Raw genomic sequence first — 22,440 nt, 5'->3', positions numbered from 1 at the left:
AAAAAAAATTTCTAAAGGGAAAAATGAAAACAGTTGTTTATTAGACACAGTGCTGAAAACCACTGTACATGTCATCCAGTTAGGAGTTATATCGAATTAAATAAAATAATCAATATACAGTAAAGCCTTGGATTGAGAGTAACTTGGTTTGAGAGCGTTTTGCAAGACAAGCAACATTTTTTGATAAATTTTGACATGATAAACAAGAGATGTCTTGTTATACAAGTAGCATCATGTCACAACTGTGTATAAAAGAGAAGAGAGGCGCCTCTAAGTGTAGTAATATGGTTACATTTAATGAATGTACAACATTTAGCAACTCACGTGGTTGATGAATAAAATTGGCACATCTAAGTATGCAGGCATCCGGGGTAAAGCTGCCCCCATTGACATCATCCCTTCCACGCTGCGCTCAACGAGCACTTCAAGCCCCGCTTTCAGAACGCTCTACTGCAGGGTAGTCTTCCGAGTCATGAATGCATACTGGCGGCGTTGAAAGCCGGCGATGAGGAGGACACGGTCTATGTATGTGGACAGCTTTACCCCAGATGCCTGCATACTTAGATGTGCCTGTTTTAATTATCAACCATGTGAGTTGCTAAATGTTGAACCTTCATTAAATGTAACCATATTGCTACACTTAGAGGCGCCTCTTATTCTCTTATTTTATTATTCTCTGTAGCTCCTGCTGGATTTTGCTTCTAATCCCCTTGTGGAGGCTGCCATTTGTGGATGGACATTTTATGGTCACACAACCTATCACATTGCTATAATATTTTTATATGGTCTATAAACTGAAGGACTTATGAATAAATGGTTGTGGAACGAATCATCTGAGGTTCTATTATTTCTTATGAGGAAATTCGCTTTGATATACGAGTGCTTTGGATTACAAGCATGGTCCAGAACAAATTATGCTCGCAATCCAAGGTTTTACTGTGTATATTAATATACAGTATCTCACAAAAGTGAGTACACCCCTCACATTTTTGTAAATATTTTATTATATCTTTTCATGTGACAACACTGAAGAAATGACACTTTGCTACAATGTAAAATAGTAAGTGTACAGCTTGTGTAACAGTGTACATTTTCTGTCCCCTCAAAATAACTCAACACACACTCATTAATGTCTAAACTGCTGGCAACAAAAGTGAGTACACCCCTAAGTGACAATGTCCAAATTGGGCCCAAAGTGTGAAGTGTGTGTGAAGACCATTATCTTTCAGCACTGCCTTAACCCTCTGGGCATGGAGATCACCAGAGCTTCACAGGTTGCCACTGGAGTCCTCTTCCACTCCTCCATGACAAAATCACAGAGCTGGTGGATGTTAGAGACCTTGCGCTCAACCACCTTCCGTTTGAGGATGCCCCACAGATGCTCAATAGGGTTTAGGTCTGGAGACATGCATGGCCAGTCCATCACCTTTAACCTCAGCTTCTTTAGCAAGGCAGTGGTGGTCTTGGAGGTGTGCTTGGGGTCATTACCATGTTGGAATACTGCCCTGCGGCAGAAGGGAGGGGATCATGCTCTTTTTCAGTATGTCACAGTACATGTTAGCATTCAGGGTTCCCTCAATGAACTGTAGCTCCCCAGTGGCGGCAGCACTAATGCAGCCCCAGAAAATTACACTCCCATCACCATGCTTGACTGTAGGTAAGACACACTTGTCTTTGTACTCCTCATCCAGTTGCCGCCACACACGCTTGACACCATCTGCACCAAAAAAGTTTATCTTGGTCTCATCAGACCACAGGACATGGTTCCAGTAATCCATGTCCTTAGTCTGCTTGTCTTGTCATGCAGACCATCTTCATGTGGTGTGCGGCGTATGGTCTGAGCACTGACAGGCTGAACCCCCACCCCTTTAACCTCTGCAGCAATGCTGGCAGCACTCATAAGTCTATTTTCCAAAGACAACCTGTGGATATGACGCTGAGCACATGCACTCTTTGGTCGACCATGGCGAGGCCTGTTCTGAGTGGAACCTGTCCTGTTAAACTGCTGTATGGTCTTGGCAACAATGCTGCAGCTCAGTTTCAGGGTCTTGCCAATCTTTTTATAGCCTAGGCCATCTTTATGTAGAGCAACAATTCTTGTTTTCAGATCCTCAGAGAGTTCTTTGCCATGAGGTGCCATGTTGAACTTCCAGTGACCAGTATGAGAGAGTGAGAGCGATAACACCAAATTTAACACACCTTCTCCCCATTCACACCTGAGACCTTGTAACACTAATGAGTCACATGACACCGGGGAGGGGAAATGGCTAATTTGGCCCTATTTGTACATTTCCACTCAGAGGTGTACTCACTTGTATTGCAAGCGGTTTAGACATGAATGGCTGTGTGCTGAGTTATTTTGAGGGCACAGCAAATTTACACTGTTATACAAGCTATACACTTACTACTTTACAATGTAGCAAAGTGTAATTTCTTCAGTGCTGTCACATGAAAAGATATAATAAAATATTTACAAAAATGTGAGGGGTGTACTCACTTTTGTGAGATACTGTGTGTGTATATATATATATATATATATATATATATATATATATATACTGTATATATCCATTATATGGAAGAATCGTGCTCTTAAAAAAGTAAACTAGAGTTGCCCTGTAATGACATACACATTCTGCACATTGTTTAAACATTCTGTGGCAGTGCGGGGCCCTTCCACTGTGAAAATGTAGAGTAGAAGAGAATGAAACAGCGTTTGCACATATGCAGAATGCAGGGCTCCAGAATGTCAGTTCTGAGCGGTGTAAGGTGGTTCCTCATCTTTCTCCAAATTTGTAATTCCCGAATCAGTGGCTGGAGCTCGGAGACTCCAAAATGCTTTGGGAGGGAAGGAGTCTCCAATTCTGCCAGTAACCAGCAGTAACCAGCAGGCTGAGTAGCCAAGTGTTCACAGCCTATATAATCTAGGACCTGACAACAGTTCAGGACTCTGCTCCAGAGACAATAGGTCTATGTATATGAGTCAGGAGGACTGTAATCTTTCACCAGAGGCCAGAGAGACCACACAGGACAGCTAGAGCATGTATGTCTGCAGAGAGCAGGAGCAGACAGTGACAGAGCAGAAAGGAGCTGGAAGGGAGCTGAGTTACAGAGTGTATACAGGAGCACTGAAGTGCTGTGTTATTTGGTCAGGAGGACTGAGGCACGAGGCCTGAGCAATGATGCTGCTAATGAGAGACAAGAGGCTGGATGTTACTGTATTTTGCATTGATGGTGGAACTCCCTGTGAGGGCTACTGACAACTGTGAACTTTCTCCAATTTGTTTATTAAAATTGGGCCAACAAGCCATTAAAGGCACATCTGATGTGGACTGGACTCACTGGAGAGAGTTACATTTGAGTTAAGCAACCCCCAATACATACATCAAATTCACAGTAAGGAGCACCAAACAGTGTGGTAATAACCAACCTGTGATAATCATAAATGCGAAGATATAATGAAACGATGTCTGCTAAAATTAATCACATGGTGTGTTTCCTTCAATTGATTGTTCACCTAAGCATGCACATGTATAAAAAATAACCAAGGGTTCTGCAACGGGGGCCATGATCTCATACATATCAAGTGCCTTGTACAGCTTGGGGCAAATGGTTCCATAGGACAAAGTCCTGTTCTGACTAATATGTCCCATTAAATATGATATTGATTATATTGAAAGAAATCAATGCACTGTGCTTTCAGTAAGCATTAGGAGGTTTGACTTGATGGGAACACAGCCTAGCACGCATGGAATGTCCTGTATTGTATCACTTATCTGTGTAATCAAGTTGCTAGCACATCTGCTTCTTTGTTATGGTAATGGAGAAAAAATCAACTCAGCTTTATGATCATAGGCAATCAAGTAATTTTCTAGGAATATGCTCCTCAGAAATATTTGGTCTCCCTGCTCTGGAAGTCGCAGGAATCTGTTAGGACATAAAAGAAACAGTCTATCTCTGGCATGAAACTGGATCTAGATGCCACTTAAGAGTTGGAAGTTCGCATTACAATTTACCAAAATTTTGTGATGAGCTCTCTGTAGCATATTTTTGTCTGGTTTAGGACACACGCTGAAGGACTTAAGACATGAATGCTTCAGGATGCAACCTGCCCAGCTTGTTCAATGCCTCGCATATGCTCCAAAGAGAGGTATACTCAAACTCCACTGTTTTTCAGGCTCTGGAAATTAATCAGCCTTCCCTGTTCATGATACAGGAATGGATTATTCATCCATCTTATTCAGAAATGCATATGTTTTTAATACCAACAATATCCTGCTGTATCATGGCTCTTTTTTTAACACCTTCTATATTATTTGCCATATACTCCAACCTCACCATGCGCCAGGAAACAAGGTTCTTACTCCTGGGAAATACAATAATTTACGATTTGATATACCTGTTGTTCTACACCGTGACCGCCATATGCAATGTGATGAATGTGAAGATACCTAAAGTTATATGCATTCTGTTGTTATATGTGCTGGTTGTTGCCTACTGGGGTGGTGTTCTCACAACTGCTTCGATGGTGATGGATACGTATTTGGCAGTCTTGTGGCCCCTACATTATTTATCTCTGCTTCCAGCAAGAAGGACATGGAAATTGCTAATGCTTCTTTGGTTCTCATCATTTTTTTTCCCTGCTGTTGTCCTCTTACCTTTGTATTTTACCCAGAAGCCTCTGTCGTGCCCTCTTGAGTTCTGTTCCGTCCCAGTGATATTACTTCTAGCATTACATGGAGATGATACCCTCAAGTTTTTTTATATTCTATTTGTTGCTGTTTTCCTTGTATGCTTCTCTCTAATATTTTGCTGCTATTTGGTTTTGTACCATAAAACAAGAGAAACTGGCATTTGGAAAAGTGTCTCCTCAAGAGCCAGTATCACCTTTTTAATGCACCACACTATACTGTTTTTTTACTTAAGCCCACTGCTCTTACTTCTATTGGAATCTCTGCTTTATATGAGTAAAGTAATTGGATTAAGAACTGGATTGTGGGTAACCATGACTATCTGCAATTTGTTTCTTGTGTTGCCCAAGGCAGCGTCACCTTGTTTGTATGGTCTTCGCTACAGACAAATATTCAAGTCACTCAAGCTGTTTTTTAGATTAAGGAAACATAGAGTTGTTGCACCTGTTATCTCAAATATATAAAACCATGCAGCAAAAAGTTTATTCAGTGACTTAGTAAAAATGCAGTGCTGCCCAGGAGTGCTAAAGATTGTACTAACATGTATTTTAATAGCTCTGATTATTCTTGCATCCAGTAGACAAAGCATATTATCTGGGTGATGCCAAATGTGTGATGGTTATCAAATACACTGTAAAAGGAAACAGTTTTGGTTGGTTCAAAGTGGGCCCTATTATTTCCTTGAATTTGGTGAAGCGGAATTCCAGCCTTACTTTTAGTCTTGTACAGTTGTACAGGCTCCTCTCCTGTACTAAACTTACTGTAAGGTCCTCACAGCGTCTGTTGGAGGCTGCAGCAGATCAGATAAAGGCTACCTCATACCCTCGCTGGAGAATACTCAGCATCATCTTACACTTTCCACCCCAGCCTGACTGTCCGTGACTCACCCCTTTTTTTCATTGGATTTATGTTTTTTCAATCATGGAGTCTCAGGATCACATGTAAGCATTGCCTGGAACAGTCTCCATAAAAAAGCAGCCTGTTTAGAAATGTCTGCTCCTCCAGACCAACATTCACACATCAAGGCATTTTGTCATTTGACATTCGCTTGCATCGGGGGGTGAGAATTCCTGACAGGAGTATAGAGAAAGAAGATGTTTTGATGTTTTCAGGAAGTTCCAACTACAAGAGAAAGAGGCTTCAAAATAGTACCACATCCTTAGTGTCGCTACAAAAAAGAAAATGTGATTTAGGACTTTACTGGTACCAAAAAAAGGAATGTCCACATGGCATTAGTATAAAACATCAATATTTATTACAAAATCTTAAAAAATGCATAAAAACAAGAAAAAATGCTCTCATGGTATACATCATGTGATACGACATTTAAACTATCTCTGTTAATCATCCAAGAGGTCGACACTTTTCACATTAAATCGCTTCCTCAGGACCTTGTTTTCAGGAAGCTATGTACAATACTCATATCACTGCGATCCCCCCCCCCCCCCCCAAAGAATTCAACACAAGCTGAGGTCAAGTGAAAGCTATTTAATTGATGGAGGAGGGGGAAAAGTCTCATTTGTGGGGGAATTTTCTTCATTGGAGTCCTAAAGCAGAGTCTACCTAAAACTGTACTACAGTTCGAGTGTGGGTACCCTTAAGTTTACCTTGGGCCCAAAAAGTTGGATTGTGGTAGACTATATGGCATATGAAACCAAAACAATTCCAAAAATAGAGTCACCTAGGTTCTCAAACATAAAGCTGTGGACACCAGCTAGAAACCTTGTAAATATAAACTGTAATGAATGTGGAATAAAACTCAAATTCAGAACAAATACAGTGCTTGTTTGATCAAACTCTCCTGTTTTGTACTGTATTTTTTCATATTTGTTTTTATGGGAATTTAGTTATATTTAAATCCTATTCCTGTAATAGTACAATTGACTGGAAACCAAGCTAGAGCAAAAAGCAGAGCCCCATTAGCCAAAGTCTTCAAATTACTGATAATGGAGTCATGTCATAAATGCCCTGTCATAAATTGGAGAATAGTTGAAGACATATACATCTGAAAGACTGCAGTGACTGACCTATACCAAAGCCAATTTTTTACATTCAAAATTCCTGGTATAATTGAGCTACATTCATAACATGTTACAATAATATACTGTATAAGAAAATAATAATCTGTTACATGAATGTGAGAATATGCGCTAGACCAAAACTCATAATTAGACCCATATCATATTTGGTGTCTATCAACTCATAATTTCATCTTGTTTAATAATATGTTGGTTGTCAGATTGTGAAGCATTGTCATTTAGAAATATAGATATACAGTAGTTATAATGATTGGCATACAGAGAGTGTCTACTGGAACATCAGGAAACACTTCAAAACCCATACAGCACTTTTCTTGGTGTTCAATCTGTAGACACCTTTTTAAGGGAATAGAAAAGAAGGCTGTGCATTTGTAGATCAGCAACTCTTATTTACCACTGAAATGATAAAAGAATGTTAAGAGTCACAGGCAGTGACTCTTACCAACTAGATTGGATACTCTGCAAATGTATTTGACTGCAGAAAACCAAGTCCAGGCAAGATTTCTTAAGTATTTTTTCACTTACAATCCTGTTTATTTTACTGCTGCTAATTGCCTATTTTGTAATAGTGTTTCTGTTAATATTCCCTTGCACTGTTCTTCTTTTCTTTCATTAACACAATCTATGAAAATAATTAAGCTGGATCTCTGAATGCTGTAACTTGAAAATTAAAGAACTCATTGCTTCTTTGAAGAAAGCTACTCAATTTTAAACTCTTTTACATTCCTGCCTGGGTGTGGCAGTGAGTGTTACAGACATTTCTTGTGAGAATTGCTACAGCAGATGGTGAATGGTCTGTTTTTCTGTTGAGTTCCGGTTCACGCTATGCTGTGCAAGAGCCGCATGCGATTTTGCACTGAATTTCTGTTCAAATCACATGAGATTCTTCAGCCATTATTCTGTATGGCTTAAATCGCACCTAATCTGCACCAAAAACGTGCAGGACCCTTTTTTTGGACGCACCAGAATTGGATCACATAGATGTTCACACCTGTGCGATTGGATTCTGCAAATCGCACTGCATTTTGCGAGCCAATTCTGGGGTATCATTAACTTAACATACACACCTCAGAGGTTTGCTTGAATGGGGTGCGAATTGGATGCAGTGCGGAATCCGCACAGTATTCGCACTGCATCAGTGTGAATCGGGACCTAAATACCTGGTGACAGCTACCATTTCTTTGTAAAGGTTTAACTACAGATTTAAGCTGCCACAGTGACATCTTTCAGTCTGCTGGCATTGATATCTATGCTTAGAGTATGACTGAGAGTGTAATACATCGCAAGTCATTTTTAAGACATTATTTAAGCCTGTACTGGCATACGGGTTTGTAGAGTAATGCAGGCCATACATTAATCATTTCTTTTGTTCAACTAGTGGGTTGACTGAAAAAAATTGACCTGAATTCCCCAGCCACACGTTCGAGGTGGATGGGGGAATCACTTCCATTGAGCTATTGTGCTCTGATGGCAGCATCGATCATTTGGGAAAATCCCGACGGGCTGGTTATACAGAAGTTGATCGGTAGAGCGACTTCTTTACAACCTGCCTGTCCATACGTGGATGGAAATTCGGCCAGTCCCTGCTGAATCAGACACATTTTGATCCCTGTATGGCCGCCTTAACTCTAGGTAACAGGTTTGGTCTGTTATTGAATTGTTATCTCATCAATCACTGAAACTCTGCCAAAGTCTACATCTCCTGTGTATGCATTAATAAAACTTAAGTGCACCTCTTAGAGAGATAAATACTTAACTTTATAATGCATGGTAACATGCCAGAATGTAACAACAAGCTCATAAACAGTAGCCACTACTTGTACCTTTTGTAACTCTTTGAGGTTGATTTACTATAATTGGAGGGTACAAAATCTGGTGCAACTCTGCATAGAAACAAATCAGCTTTCAGGATTTTTTTTTCTCAAAGTCTAATTGAATAAGCTAAAAATACGGTATAAATTGATTGGCTGCACCAGTGGCATGCACGGCTGCACCAGATTCTGCACTTTTCAGTTTTAGTAAATCAACCCCTTTTTATCATAAGCCATGTTTGTTGTAATAAATCTTGCACCATTTAAAGTGGAAGTAAAGGCTTATTTGTTACTTGTACCTACAGGTAAGCCTATAATAAGACTTACCTGTAGTTACTGTGAATACTTCCTAAACTTGCACAGTTTAGGAGAGATTCAAAGTGCATGCAGCCAAGGATGTCGGACCTTCAGAGCCCGTGCATATAAAACATCTCTTTAGGCTATTTCCTCTGCAACGTAAGCCAAAGATAAACTCCACGCCACCACAAGCTGGGCAGTGTATGGTAATACACACAATATTTCATTCATTTAGAATGACCACTCATCACACAATTACCTGCTAACGGAAAAGTTCTAGAGCGCATCCCATCACATATCTGGTTTTCATTCTGCTGTCATATGTTGGCAGTCCATTCTGAATGAGTGGGCTGCCTTAACGCAAGGTACATCAATGCACAAATTAACTTGTACATGAATGAATCGCAATAGAATGTATAGGTGGGAAAGGGCTGTAAAAGTTTACATATGTGAAGACAAAACTCTGAAAAAAGCTGAAGTAAGCAGGAAGAGGAAAAGAGTTAATAAAAATGAAAGGATAATATATAATATTTATAAGTAATAGCACTATAGATTGTTGATTCAGAGATCTAAGGCAGTGGTCTCTCAACTGTAGCTCGGGGACCAAATGCGGCCCTTTGCTTACCTTTATCCAGCTCTTGGGGCACTATTCCTCCCACTGATATGACAAACAATTTTGCCAATTGACATCGACAATGCGGCACCTTTTCTCCCACTGACACCAACAATGGGTCACTATCCCTCACAATGATACCAACAATGGGGCCCCAGGAAAATGTCCACTCCCACTGGCCAATAAATTGGCCCTTTATTTAGAAAGTTTGGAGGAATTTTTCCCTGCTGAAGAAAACTGGACCATGCTTTGTAAATGTTTTTTGCTTTCTGGATCAACTGTGGGTTTAGAGTTTTATGTATGAGGGTTTGGACTTATTTTTTTTCTAATAGTTGAACTTGATGGACTATTTTTTTTTTCAGCCTGGCTAATTATGTAACCATGTAATAACAGGCTTCAATTTTCCTTCAAAAAACGTTCTTTCTCTGCATGGGTAAAGCAGGGGACAATTACTCCTCAATTGGCTCCTGCCAACCAGGTAACAGTACAGTATCACATTTAGGTTGGAGGGTATACTGTAGCCTCCACCCCCTCCCCCCCTTAACAGATGTAGTCCTCAGCATAACAGATAACCAAACACAATATGAAAGTAACAAAGTGACATAAACTTGTTCTTGATGGGCATTAGTACTCTGGTGGTTTGCCAAGGCAGATGAAACTCAGCATTCACAGACTGTCCAGTCTCAAAAGGAAGATCAGGATGCTGTCCAATTTCAACAAGGTGGTTAAGGCCTTCTGGACAAGGCCTCCACAGGGCTTCAACTACAGGGAGATTTCTCCTGGAAAAGAAACAAATACAGAGGCGCCTCTAAATGCAGACTGTAAATTACCTTTTATTGGTAAATGACAAGCTGGTTAAAAGTCACATTTTCTATGTATATAAAAGGCCTTTAAATAGGGATAGATGGTCCTTCTAAGGCATCCTGGACAATGGGATTAGAAAGCCTCCAGCTGGTGCAGCAAACTCCCCTCCGTCCCCTCTGTTCGTATTCTGCCGGTATCCAAGGAGGAAAAGGTGAAGACAAACTAAACTGAGGGCTGTAACGCAGCGTGGACCGCAAATCCTGCGCCAGTGACGTCATCAACTCGCAATGCGTTTCGGAGCATGCGCCATGATGGCAATAGTCCAATAGCGCGCTCCTTTGTCAAGCTAGATATGGACAATGAACTAAAGGCCATATTTATATAACTGAATGCCACCTAGTGGCTAAATTGAATATATACATGACGAACTTTCCTTAATGGATTATTTCCATACAAGTGATAAAAATACATATATATATATATATATATATATATATATATATATATATATATATATATAAACAAGGAAATAAGAATTTAAAAACATTATGAAAGTATTTAGTATTTTTAGGTGTATACATATTCTTATATTCAAAAATATTAAAAATGGATGTGTCTGTAAAAGACCTATACTAACAAAATGTTTGGTGATCCAATAAAATGTCAAATATAATAATGGAATGGACATGTGTGATCAGAAATCAGCAGCATAAAATGAAAAACAAAAAAATATATGAAAAAAAATTATATAAAAAAAAAATATATATATATAATCTACAAGATTCATCACTAGATTTCACCCCAAACACAAGCAAATGGAGCAAATCTTCAAGAGACATCTTGGAATATCCCTATGGAGGATCCACATTTGAAACCTCTTTTGCCTTCCCAGCCTAGGATTACATATAAAAAGGCACCCAATTTGAAGAGTAGAATAGCTCCCAGTAAATTAAAGTCCAAATCCACTATTGGCTCCCTCCCCTGACTTTGTCTCTTTCCGTTAGTGGGAATGTACCAGTGTAAAAAGGCTCTTTGTAAAACATGTGCCTTTGTTACACATGGTAAGAAACAATTCACCACTAAAGGAAAAACCTTTCAGCTTGAGGAATTTTACAACTGTTCCTCCGATCATGTTATATATTATATTACGTGTCCATGCAAACTTCTGTATGTCGGCAGAACCATACGTCATCTCAGACAGCGCTTTGGCGATAATCAAAGATTAATAGAGGGTGGCAAAGACAGAGCTAAACATAGTATTCCATGTCACTTCCAGCAACATCACCATCATTCAACCTCGGGACTTGAGGTGTGGATCATTGAACAAATGCCTAAACACCTTTCTGATGCAGAGAGGTTTTTTAGGCTACGTGAAAGAGAGACTTTGTGGATCTATTCCTTAGATTCCTTGTCGCCAGGAGGCCTTAATGAAGACCTAGAGGTGGCCACTATCTTATAAGATTTTTTTCAGGGAACCACTAACCCCTCCCTCCTTTCCCCCCCCCCCCTGTTTTTTTTTTGGTTCCCACATCCTTTTTATTGGATTCAGAACGAAAACGGTCTACATAAATAAGTGCCTAAGATTTTCTAATGTTCATTTTAAATGCTACCCTGGATATGATTGTATGTATATATATGTTTATATATACTTATTATGGAGCCTCCTGCTTGCATTCACTGAAAGATTCCACCATTTGGATTCCAATTCCACTCCCGCTGAGTACTGCAATACTGCTTTGATCTTAAAGAGGTATCCTGCAGAAGCTGAAATATACTATATTGTCAAAAGTATTGGGACACCTGCCTATAAATGCACATGAACTTTAATGGCATCCCAGTCTTAGTCCATAGTGTTCAATATTGCGTTGGCCCACCCTTTGCAGCTATAACAGCTTCAACTCTTCTGGGAAGGCCATCCACAATGTTTAAGAGTGTGTCTATGGGAATGTTTGATCATTCTTCCAGAAGCATGTTTGTGTGGTCAGGCACTGTTGTGGATGAGAAGGCCTGGCTCGCAGTCTCTGCTCTATTTCACCCCAAAGGTGTTCTATCGGGTTGAGATTAGGACTCTGTGCAGGCCAGTCAAGTTCCTCCACCGCAAAGTCACTCATCCATGTCTTTATGGACCTTGCTTTTAACACTGGTGCGCAGTAATGTTGGAATGGGAAGGGGCCATCCCCAAACTGTTCCCACAGAGTTGGGAGCATGAAATTGTCCAAAATGTCTTGGTATGCTAACGCCTTTAGAGTTCCCTTCACTCAAACTAAGAGGCCGAGCCCAACCCCTAAAAAACAACCCCACACCATAATCCCCCCTCCACTAAATGATTTGGACCAGTGCACAAAGCAAGGTCCATAAAGACATGGATGAGCGAGTTTGGGGTGGAGGAACTTGACTGGCCTGCATAGAGTCCCGACCTCAACCCAATAGAACATCTTTGGGATGACTTAGAGCGGAGACTGGAAGCCAGGCCTTGTCCATATCAGTGCCTGACCTCACATATGCACTTCTTTAAGAATGGTAAAACATTCCCACAGACACACTACTAAACCTTGTGGACAGTCTTCCCAGAAGAGTTGAATCTGTTATAGCTCCAAAGGGTGAGCCAACTCAATATAAACCCTACGGACAAGAACTGGGATGCCATTAATGTTTATGTGCGTGTAAAGGCAGGCGTCACAATGCTTTTGACAATGTAGTGTATATTCAGTTATTGTAGCACATTCATGCCTAAAACAATAGGGACTTAAAAGAAGGCAAAGCCATGGGTCACCACCACTTCAATTTTTAGAAAATATTTGATCAAAAATCTGAATTCTCATCCAAACGACCCCTACCACAGAGATGAGTAACTTATTGGCATCCTCCAATACTATCTAAGGAAAGTCCAGTGTCTGAAACTGTTTGTAATGTTGTTGATAAAAGGCATAGTCCATTTAAGTAACCTCAAATTTATGACTGCTGTTGTTACCCAACAAGGGGCAACAACCTTCAAGCTCCAAGATGGAGGCTGAACAAAGTACTTCCTGTAGCTTGTCCCCCTACCCTGTGATTCTTTAGTTTGAGGGGTGAAAATTTTTGAGGCATAGCCCTTTCCCCCCCTTTAATTCCTAACAAAGTGACCAGAGGGGCCACAACACCAACAGCGCCGATCCATGCCACAGCTCCTCGAATGGGAACTATTCCCATGATGACTGGGTGACTTCCTGTTTAACAGCCGTCACCTCCTGCCTAATCACGCTTTCAGTTCTTTGATAGACTTCCCTAACTAAGACAAGGGATAGGGAGCTATGTTTTAGTCCATTGTCACAGATTTCACAGTCGTAATCCATTTTACTGTACAGCCTATTGAAGAATGGTGGAAAATTTGGATGCATTTTCAATCCTCATTTGCTCCCTCCCCTGTCTCAGCTGCCCAGACTGAATACCGGGAATCAATTGACCAATAATCATCATATCAGGATCAAGAATAGTCGGGCAGCTATGTTGATTTTTATCTTGCAGGAGGTTCCATAGCTCCTCTATGGCCACTGAATATTGAGAAACAGTGTTCTCCTCTTGCTGACTCTGCATAAAGAATTTCTTGTGGAGTTGCACCAGGGAGGTAGTGTCACCAAACAGAACATTTCAAGTGAGACATTATGGCTGCTATAGTGGTTCTCTCTCCCTCAGGCAGGAGTAACGCTGACCAACGGGCCCCACTTCCGGGGAATGCATAGCCACATCAGGAAGGTATGCTGTGAATATCTGGAACAAATGCACAGAGCTCTCAAGACATTCAATCCAGTCTGCCAACGGAAAATTAATGCCATTACATTTTGGGATTTCCACCAGTATGGCTCCATAATTAGGTAAACACACATGGATCCTTAAATTTTGCCTGTAGAAATGTACTTCTTACATTTTAAGGCAATTTTCAGCAATGGCACCACATATGTTGCAGGTCATACACTTTAGACAGAAGAGCACTTTTTATCCAAAAGACACGTTCCAATAGTAATAATACAGACATTTACATACCACAGAATGTCAGACGAGCACTTCCCTAGGAGAAGGATGTGATTTTGCTTGTTTTTTCCTGCAATCCCCAAATGTCCTTGCAGATATCTGGCTGCTAGTGAGAGACTGTTTCAGGAAGTTGACACAGATTAGACACCTATTGCTACTTCTACTCTCTGCCTAACTAGTGGGGGCTCTGTTCCTATCTTACTTCCACACTACACCGAATTATAGAATCTTTTTTTTATATAACTCGGATGGTCCATAATGCCAGTAACCTACTCAAAGCTAATATACGTATTGGTAGCTTGCAACAATTTCTAAAATTATAGTTATGCATTTAGAACTCTCTTATGGACATATGTAAATAATCCTCTCGAAAAACAGAAAAGTATTTCTGATAATGCCATGTTTAAGGAGACATGTGTAAGTTTTCTGGTTCATCAAACATTTACTGTATATTTGATTACTGTTAATATCCAGTGGGAATGGCATTAAAGCGGAACTTCAATCTCTTAATCAACACTAACTATTTTTAATCCTTATGCTGATAGCATTAGTATATAGGAAAGTATATCATATTTACTTGCTTTAACCTTTCTTTTTTTTTTACAGTTCTTCAGTTACTTCCTAGTTTCCAGACCTAGGTAAATGATGTCATACATCCCAGGAGTTTTCAGGAGTGGATAAGGGATTTTTTCAGCTAAGCATACCCTCCTTCATGCATACTTCATTCAGATTTTTAACTTAGGTTGAGTTGGGGGCACTGAGGCTGAGGTGGGTGTAATCAGTGGCTCTCCAACAGAGTTTGATGAGGCTGTACACGCTGTTGTCCTAGGGGCTTGAGTTGAGAGAATATGTTTTGTACCGGAAAAGAAGGCGTATACATTTCTCTTCCACAATGGGGACAATGGGGAGGTTGGAAGATCACGGATGCACAACACAAAGCATACTGGTAGTCAAGGTCAGTAAGAACACAGAACGAATAGAAACAACTCAAGGCTGCTCTCATAGGCAGCTGACCATCCAACCCTAAGTGGCCACTGATTCCCAAACCTTTTCTAATTTACAAAAACATTTTTTAAAATCAGGAATAAAAAGAATTGGGGTTCTTATTAGCCCTCAATTCTTTATGGGATGGGGGAAAGGGGTAATAAGTATTTAGTAATCTAATAATTAAGAGGGGTAGTCATTAATAAGTTATGGGGAACTAGCCTGTCAGCTATATTAGTGGATATTAGGTGAACTTTTGACCCAGGTCAATTTAGTGGGGATTCCCGCCTAAGGTAACCCGGTATCTAGGCAGTTTTTGAACAGGTATAGGCTATTCCCGCCTTTTGGCCAGCTGTATCTGGGCAGTTTTTCACGTGGAGGGGGTCTCCCGCTCAAATAGCCCGCTCTTTTGGAAGGAATCTGGCTCAGTCCGGTTCTAGGAGCACTATTTAAACAAGTGGCCGCGGGACTCCGGGTCACTCTTCGCCTCAGGACTACTCTTCCACGTTCCCAGGCCGGTCTACACGGAAGCCTCATGAGTCTTTTACGGCAGATAATTGAAAAAGCAGGCGGTGTAGGAGGAGATGAGTGGTTACGCCGCTGTCTCGAGTTACCACTTCAGCTGGATACTACAAAAATGGCGTTACCTGAGGCGGCGGGTCAAGTCTCCATGGAAGGGGCGAGCGGAGGAACAGCGGTAGAGGAGTCTCGTGAAGACACATCTTTTCCGGCGGATGTCCCAAGCAGAATGACGGGGTCATCGCACATGCGCAGTGTGGTCGCATCGGTCACGTCCGGTCCGGAGGCGGGACCGGCAAAACATCGGAGGTTGCCCCGGAAGAGGTATTCACCGGAACCCAGACGGAATCAACAGGAGGCCACACAACGCCAGTCACCACACGGAAGAGGTCGGAAGCCGGCTCACATTCGTCCGGAGACTCCAGCAGGAAGATCGCCGTCCCGCAATCACAGGGCCACGTCAGTCAGGTCCGAAGATTCATCTCGGATGGGAAACGCCAGCAACGCCAGGGTGGATGCATCCTCCTTCCAGCAGGCTGAAGCATCAGCCACATCATTCCCGGGTGAGTCCTCTGCCCCGGATAGGATGTTTCTAATGATGTCAAATATATTAGACGAGTTTAGAACATTCTCTAGTCATTTAAAAAATCAGTCAGCCCCATGCACAACCAATGTCTGGGTGCCCCCAGTTGCAGGAGAGTCGCATGTCAGTCAGGCTAGCCAAGTCAGTCAAGCTACTGCCTTTGAGTTAGCACAAAGTCAAAACCTCCCTGAAACTTGTCTGAGGGAACCATTGGTATGTGAAATCTCTCCTCTTGGATTTCATCTCTCAGAAAACATCAAAGAAAAAATCTGGCAGGGAGCTTTCATTGATGTCCTTTCCTTACTCCCTTCAGCTAAAGAATTTGTTTCTAAATCAGATAAAAAGGAGGAGGATGAGAGAAAGAGGCCAATTACAAAATCTTTTAATAATTGGCTTCAGGCATTCTTAATATTTTCCAGCGTTTTCTGTGAAAAATATCCACAGAAAAGGGTTGGTTTATTCCAGCACATTGATATCATGCTGGAAGCATATAAAAATTTTGGGGGCAATGCATGGTATGCCTATGATGTAGCATTCAGGCAGAAATTATCCGTTACCTTCTTCACTGAGGTGGGGGGTAAAGGATGTGAGCCTGTGGCTAGATTTGTTTTTACCCCAGCAGTCTTTTCCGCCAAAGCCAGTTAGCAACCCTCAGCAACCCAATTTGCAGTCCTTTCGGAAAGGCATATGTTTTAACTTTAATGAAACAGTCTGCAAGTGGCCAGGCACTTGCAAATTCAAACACGAGTGCGCCTTCTGTTCAGGACCCCACCCTTTATTTAAGTGTTTTAAGAGGATGTCAATCTCACAGCAATCTGGATCTTTTCAAAAAGGCCCACACTCCAGTGAAACTAACAGAAATGTTGCCGTGGCTCCTCAAGTAACCAAACAAGGAGAAAGCGCAATTGCTCATTGATGGGTTTGCCTTTGGGTTTTCTCTACCCTCTTTTAAAGGTAAGGGTTGTATCATACACGATAATTTAAAATCGGTAGATGGTTTACACGAAATTGTAGCTGAAAAAATTGCTTTGGAATTAAAGGAAGGCAGGTTTGCCGGTCCTTTTTCCGAACCCCCCTTTCCTGAACTTTAGAGTGTCACCTCTTGGGATAGTTCAGAAAAAAGAGCCCAATTCCTATAGATTAATTCATCACCTATCATATCCTTTAAATGATTCCCTTAACGACGACATCGACACTGTTCTGTCTTCAGTAAAATACGCAACATTTGAGGATGCTCTGGAGAGGTTGAGGTTTGCAGGCAAAGGAGCCCTTTTAGCCAAGGCAGACATCAAATCTGCATTTAGGCTACTTCCAATACATCCTAGCTCATTTAATTCCTTGGGGATTCATTTCAACAATCAATTTTATTTTGACAAATGTCTCCCCATGGGATGCTCTCTTTCTTGTTTTCTTTTTGAAAGCTTTTCAACATTCCTGGAATGGGTTGTTTCACAGCTGACAGGTTCTCATTTAATAGTTCATTACCTTGATGATTTTCTTTTTATTGGTCCTCAATCATCTTCTTTATGTTCATTTTTACTGGATGTTTTTATTCAAGTTTGTAATCTTTTTGGGGTCCCCCTGGCCCTAGAAAAAAACAGTTTTTCCTTCCTCATCACTAGTTTTTCTAGGGATAACGATCGATGCTGACAAGATGGAGTTTAGGCTTCCTGCTGACAAGCTGGACAAACTGCGCAGAACTCTTCTAGTTACGATTCAGCGGAAAAAGGTTTGCTTAAAAGAATTGCAATCTCTTCTGGGATTGCTAGCATTTGCGTCCAGAATCATTCCGGTGGGGAAGGTATTTTCGAGGAGAATATATGCTGCAATTTCAGGTTTAAAGTCTCCCTCATCCCATGTGCGAATTACAGCTGATATGAGGGAGGATTTATAGGTCTGGGCTCACTTTCTCCTCTGTTTCAAAGGTGCTTCTGTATGGCAGGAGCAGTTCGTTGTAGACGAGAAATTTCTACTATTCACCGATGCGGCAGGTTCTAGAGGTTTCGCTTCCATTTGGCGCAACCATTGGTGCGCTGCACCTTGGTGTGATAAGTGGAAGAGTTCAGGTCTCACCAGGAATATAGTTTTGCTGGAACTGTTCCCCATAGTTGTTGCATTTGACTTATGGGGTCAGTTTTTTCAAAATAGGAGGATAATGGTGCGGACGGACAACAAAGGAGTGCTTTTTGCAATCAATTGCATGTCATCTAAATCTCCGCCTGTTACCATTATGCTCAGGTATTTAGTAGCCAAATGTTTTCAATATAATATCTGGTTAAAAGCTTCTTTCGTGCCCGGTAAGTCTAACATCTTGGCAGATTGTCTGTCCCGTTTCCAGATGGAACGCTTTTTTCATCTGTTGCCAGAGGCAGACCAGAATGGACATCCTTGCCCAGCACACCTGTGGGATTTGATCTGACTGGTATTGTTGAAAATATTGAATGGTCTTTGGCACCATCGACGCTAGCCGGATACCAATCGGCATGGTGGCAGTGGATACAATATCTTCAGAGTTTCAACTTGCAGTCGGATTTCTTTTCAGAGGGGTTGCTGCTTTCCTTTTTAGACTCTTTATTTAAAAAACAATTGTTCTGGTCACATATTGATAAAACGCTTGCAGGAATTTCCTTTTTTAACAAACTTAAGGGTCAGCCAGCTTGTTTATCCTATTTTACAGTGAGACAAGCATTAAAAGGTTATAGGAAGCGTCATTTTAAATCAGATGACAGGCAAGCCATCTCGATTGACTTGCTTACCAAGCTGTGCGTAGCATTAGAGTCAGTGTGTTTTTCTGGTTATGAAACATCGTTATTCAGAGCCGCATTTTCTCTAATGTTTTTTGCAGCACTCAGGATTTCAGAATTGATACCTGATAGAAAGATAGGTGGTTCAGGTTTGAAAGTGCAAAACGTTGAATTCTTTTCCAATGGTGTCTGCATCTTCTTGTCCCATTCAAAAACTGATCAATTGGGTGTCGGTAAACGCATTCTGTTGCATGAGTTGAAAAATTCAGTCATCTGCCCCGTTTTTCTTCTTAAAGAGTTTTTAAGTAAGAGACCTCAGGTTGATGATGTTTTGTTTGTTCATGCATCAGGTAAATATTTGTCTAGATTCCAGTTTTGCGCAGTGCTACGCATGTGTCTAAAATTCTTAAATCTAAGCGGAGTCAAGATAACTTCACATTCTTTTCGCATTGGGGCAGCCACTGAAGCAACTAGATTAGGCCTAGATGTTAGTGCAGTTAAGCAAATTGGGAGATGGTCTTCTGACTGCTATAAATCTTATATCCGCCCTAATACTTTTGTTTAATTTTCAGGTCACCTCGCAATTTGGATAATAGGCCATTCTTACGTCCACTGGGCTCAGCAGAGGGCGAAGAAAAGAGTTTATTCTGAAAACCTAGGACTGGATGGAAATACATTCAAGGTTTTTTGGTTCAGTAAGCGGGGGATGCGCTGGGCTGAGCTGGTTTCTTTTATTTCTAGATTAACTGATTTCTACCCACAGCCTAATATTTTGATAATCCACCTAGGGGGTAACGACGTGGGTCAAATTAAAACTCTAGATCTTCTTTTCAGAATTAGGGATGATCTATCTTTCATCCAATCTAAATTTCCTGACGCCAAGTTAGTCTTTTCTGAGGTGATTCCCCGTTTAACTTCTTTTAAATATCGCAGTTTGTGGCCAATAGAAAAAATGCGGAAGCGGTTGAACAGGGGACTTTCCAAATTATTTCCAGATTTGGGAATCCTGTCCTACCGACATTCAGAATTGGAGGGAGGATTAGCGGGTCTTTACTGGAAGGACGGTGTGCACTTATCAGACATAGGCCTTGACATTTTTAATAATAATTTGGGTTCTTGCATAGATCAGGCCGCGTGCTGGGTGGGTGGGGACAGGCGAAAAAATTCCGCCTGTCTGGTGGATAATGGCTTTAAAAGTTTGAGTGAAGTTTGTCAACCTGAGCCGTAGGGGCTAGGTTGTTGTTTATGTAATCGGAAGATGTAATAAAAAACAAAGTATGAAAATTCTATTCATGTATGTTAAGCCATTTATTAAAACAGCCGCGGCCTTTTAACTCCAAAACATGTCTCTGGTCTATTTTTTATTAGTATCTAGTATAAGTAAGTTATGTAAATTTAGTTGGTATAGAACGTCACATCTTTCATACCATTCCCATAAAAAGAATTGGGGTTCTTATTAGCCCCCAATTCTTTATGGGATGGGGGAAAGGGGTAATAAGTATTAAGTAATCTAATAATTAAGAGGGGTAGTCATTAATAAGTTATGGGGAACTAGCCTGTCAGCTATATTAGTGGATATTAGGTGAACTTTTGACCCAGGTCAATTTAGTGGGGATTCCCGCCTAAGGTAACCCAGTATCTAGGCAGTTTTTGAACAGGTATAGGCTATTCCCGCCTTTTGGCCAGCTGTATCTGGGCAGTTTTGCGCATGGAGGGGGTCTCCCGCTCAAATAGCCCTCTCTTTTGGAAGGAATCTGGCTCAGTCCGGTTCTAGGAGCACTATTTAAACAAGTGGCCGTGGGACTCCGGGTCACTCTTCGCCTCAGGACTACTCTTCCACGTTCCCCCACCCTCCCGCCCCTTTTGTTGTCGCGGCCTGTTAATAATTTTTGGCTCATTCGGTCGCCTTAGCGATGGGCTTTGGTGGACGCTAGTAAGTTTTTGGTATGTAATTAAAGTTGGATAATGGCTTTAAAAGTTTGAGTGAAGTTTGTCAACCTGAGCCGTAGGGGCTAGGTTGTTGTTTATGTAATCGGAAGATGTAATAAAAAACAAAGTATGAAAATTCTATTCATGTATGTTAAGCCATTTATTAAAACAGCCTTTTAACTCCAAAACATGTCTCTGGTCTATTTTTTATTAGTATCTAGTATAAGTAAGTTATGTAAATTTAGTTGGTATAGAACGTCACATCTTTCATACCATTCCCATAGTCTTGAAAAATGGGTACACCATCCAACCTTTCTAGAAAGTAGCAATATCCTTTGTTTTGTCTTGACAATAACTGTTTCAAACATTCTTATATTAAAGAGTGAAAAATCTGCATGTTGAATGTAATTAATTGGAACTGAAGTCAATATATCTAATAAAAAATAAACAATACCTGTTTTACTATTAGTCCTGTTTATGCTATTTATTTCATAGCAGTCTATACTGTAGAATTTATTAAGGTACGTTATGTAGCACCGCCCCCTTGGGGGTTGGTGGTAGTTGCACGTTCTTCCGTGCCACCTTGACCCTGTGAACTATCCAGCCCTCCTGCCACTCTGGGTTCAGACATGTTATGTATACCTTTAAATGACACACTGACACAATGCAGATTTGCTTTAACTCTTTCAGATTTACTTTACTCAAAAGGAAGGCTTAAAAAGGGGTAATAGTCAGCCAAGCCCTAGTTAAACTGCCAGGGCTCAATTTAAATAATACTAAGAAGTAGTTAAATGAGCGTTAGCAGTAACAGGTGAATAACTTCAATATACACAGTAGCAAACAGTAATTGAATGGATCTCTCAGGAAAACCATGAATTGCTATGCAGAATACTTCTACTAAAGCGGAACCCCAAGCCGGCCTATAATATCTATGTCGTAATGAGAGATGAGGTAATCTAAATACCAGTAGAATGTAAGAGGAGTAAAATGGCAATGTTCAGAATGCAATGCCTTGCTATTATCTTCACCGGCAGTAGGAGCTCGAAAAAACAAAGAATTCCCGAATGCAGCACAGCGTTGCTGTTGGTACTGTTGCCTGACTCTGTCCTGTTGGCCTGCTGAATATGCCAAGTACAGAATGACAATCAAGGCACATCTGCCCCCAGGACCTTGCTACTGCATGAAAAGAGCTGCTGGGATTTGCAGTCCATCCTGAAGATGCCAAACCTGGATACTACCACCATGGACTCTTTTCTGTGCAGGTATGCTGGGGCAGACACAAGACTTAGTTTGGGACTAGGAATGTTATTGAGAGACCGCACATTATGTTGAACTGTGGTGTTAACCTGTTCTGCAGTAAAGCTTTTAAATGTTGCCTTTGACTGGTCTGAAGTTACTCAAGGGGTGTAATGCAAGTA

The 22,440-nt window shown here is 41.0% G+C and overlaps 1 protein-coding gene across 1 annotated transcript; it reads left to right on the top strand.

Annotated features, from left to right (window-relative positions):
* Positions 1-4,087: 4,087 nt before the first annotated feature.
* On the top strand, positions 4,088-5,155 carry LOC309550439 (putative G-protein coupled receptor 148; the record flags this gene model as incomplete). Its single annotated transcript, XM_082250818.1, has 1 exon — positions 4,088-5,155. One exon carries the CDS (start codon positions 4,088-4,090, stop codon positions 5,153-5,155), a length of 1,068 nt encoding a protein of 355 aa, XP_082106944.1.
* Positions 5,156-22,440: the final 17,285 nt, after the last annotated feature.

This window comes from Pelophylax lessonae (genome assembly GCF_965119305.1).
Source record: "Pelophylax lessonae genome assembly, chromosome: 3".
Classification (NCBI taxonomy): Eukaryota; Metazoa; Chordata; class Amphibia; order Anura; family Ranidae; genus Pelophylax; species Pelophylax lessonae.
Note: the sequence above shows the minus strand (reverse complement) of the source record. Positions and strands in the feature narration are given on the sequence as shown.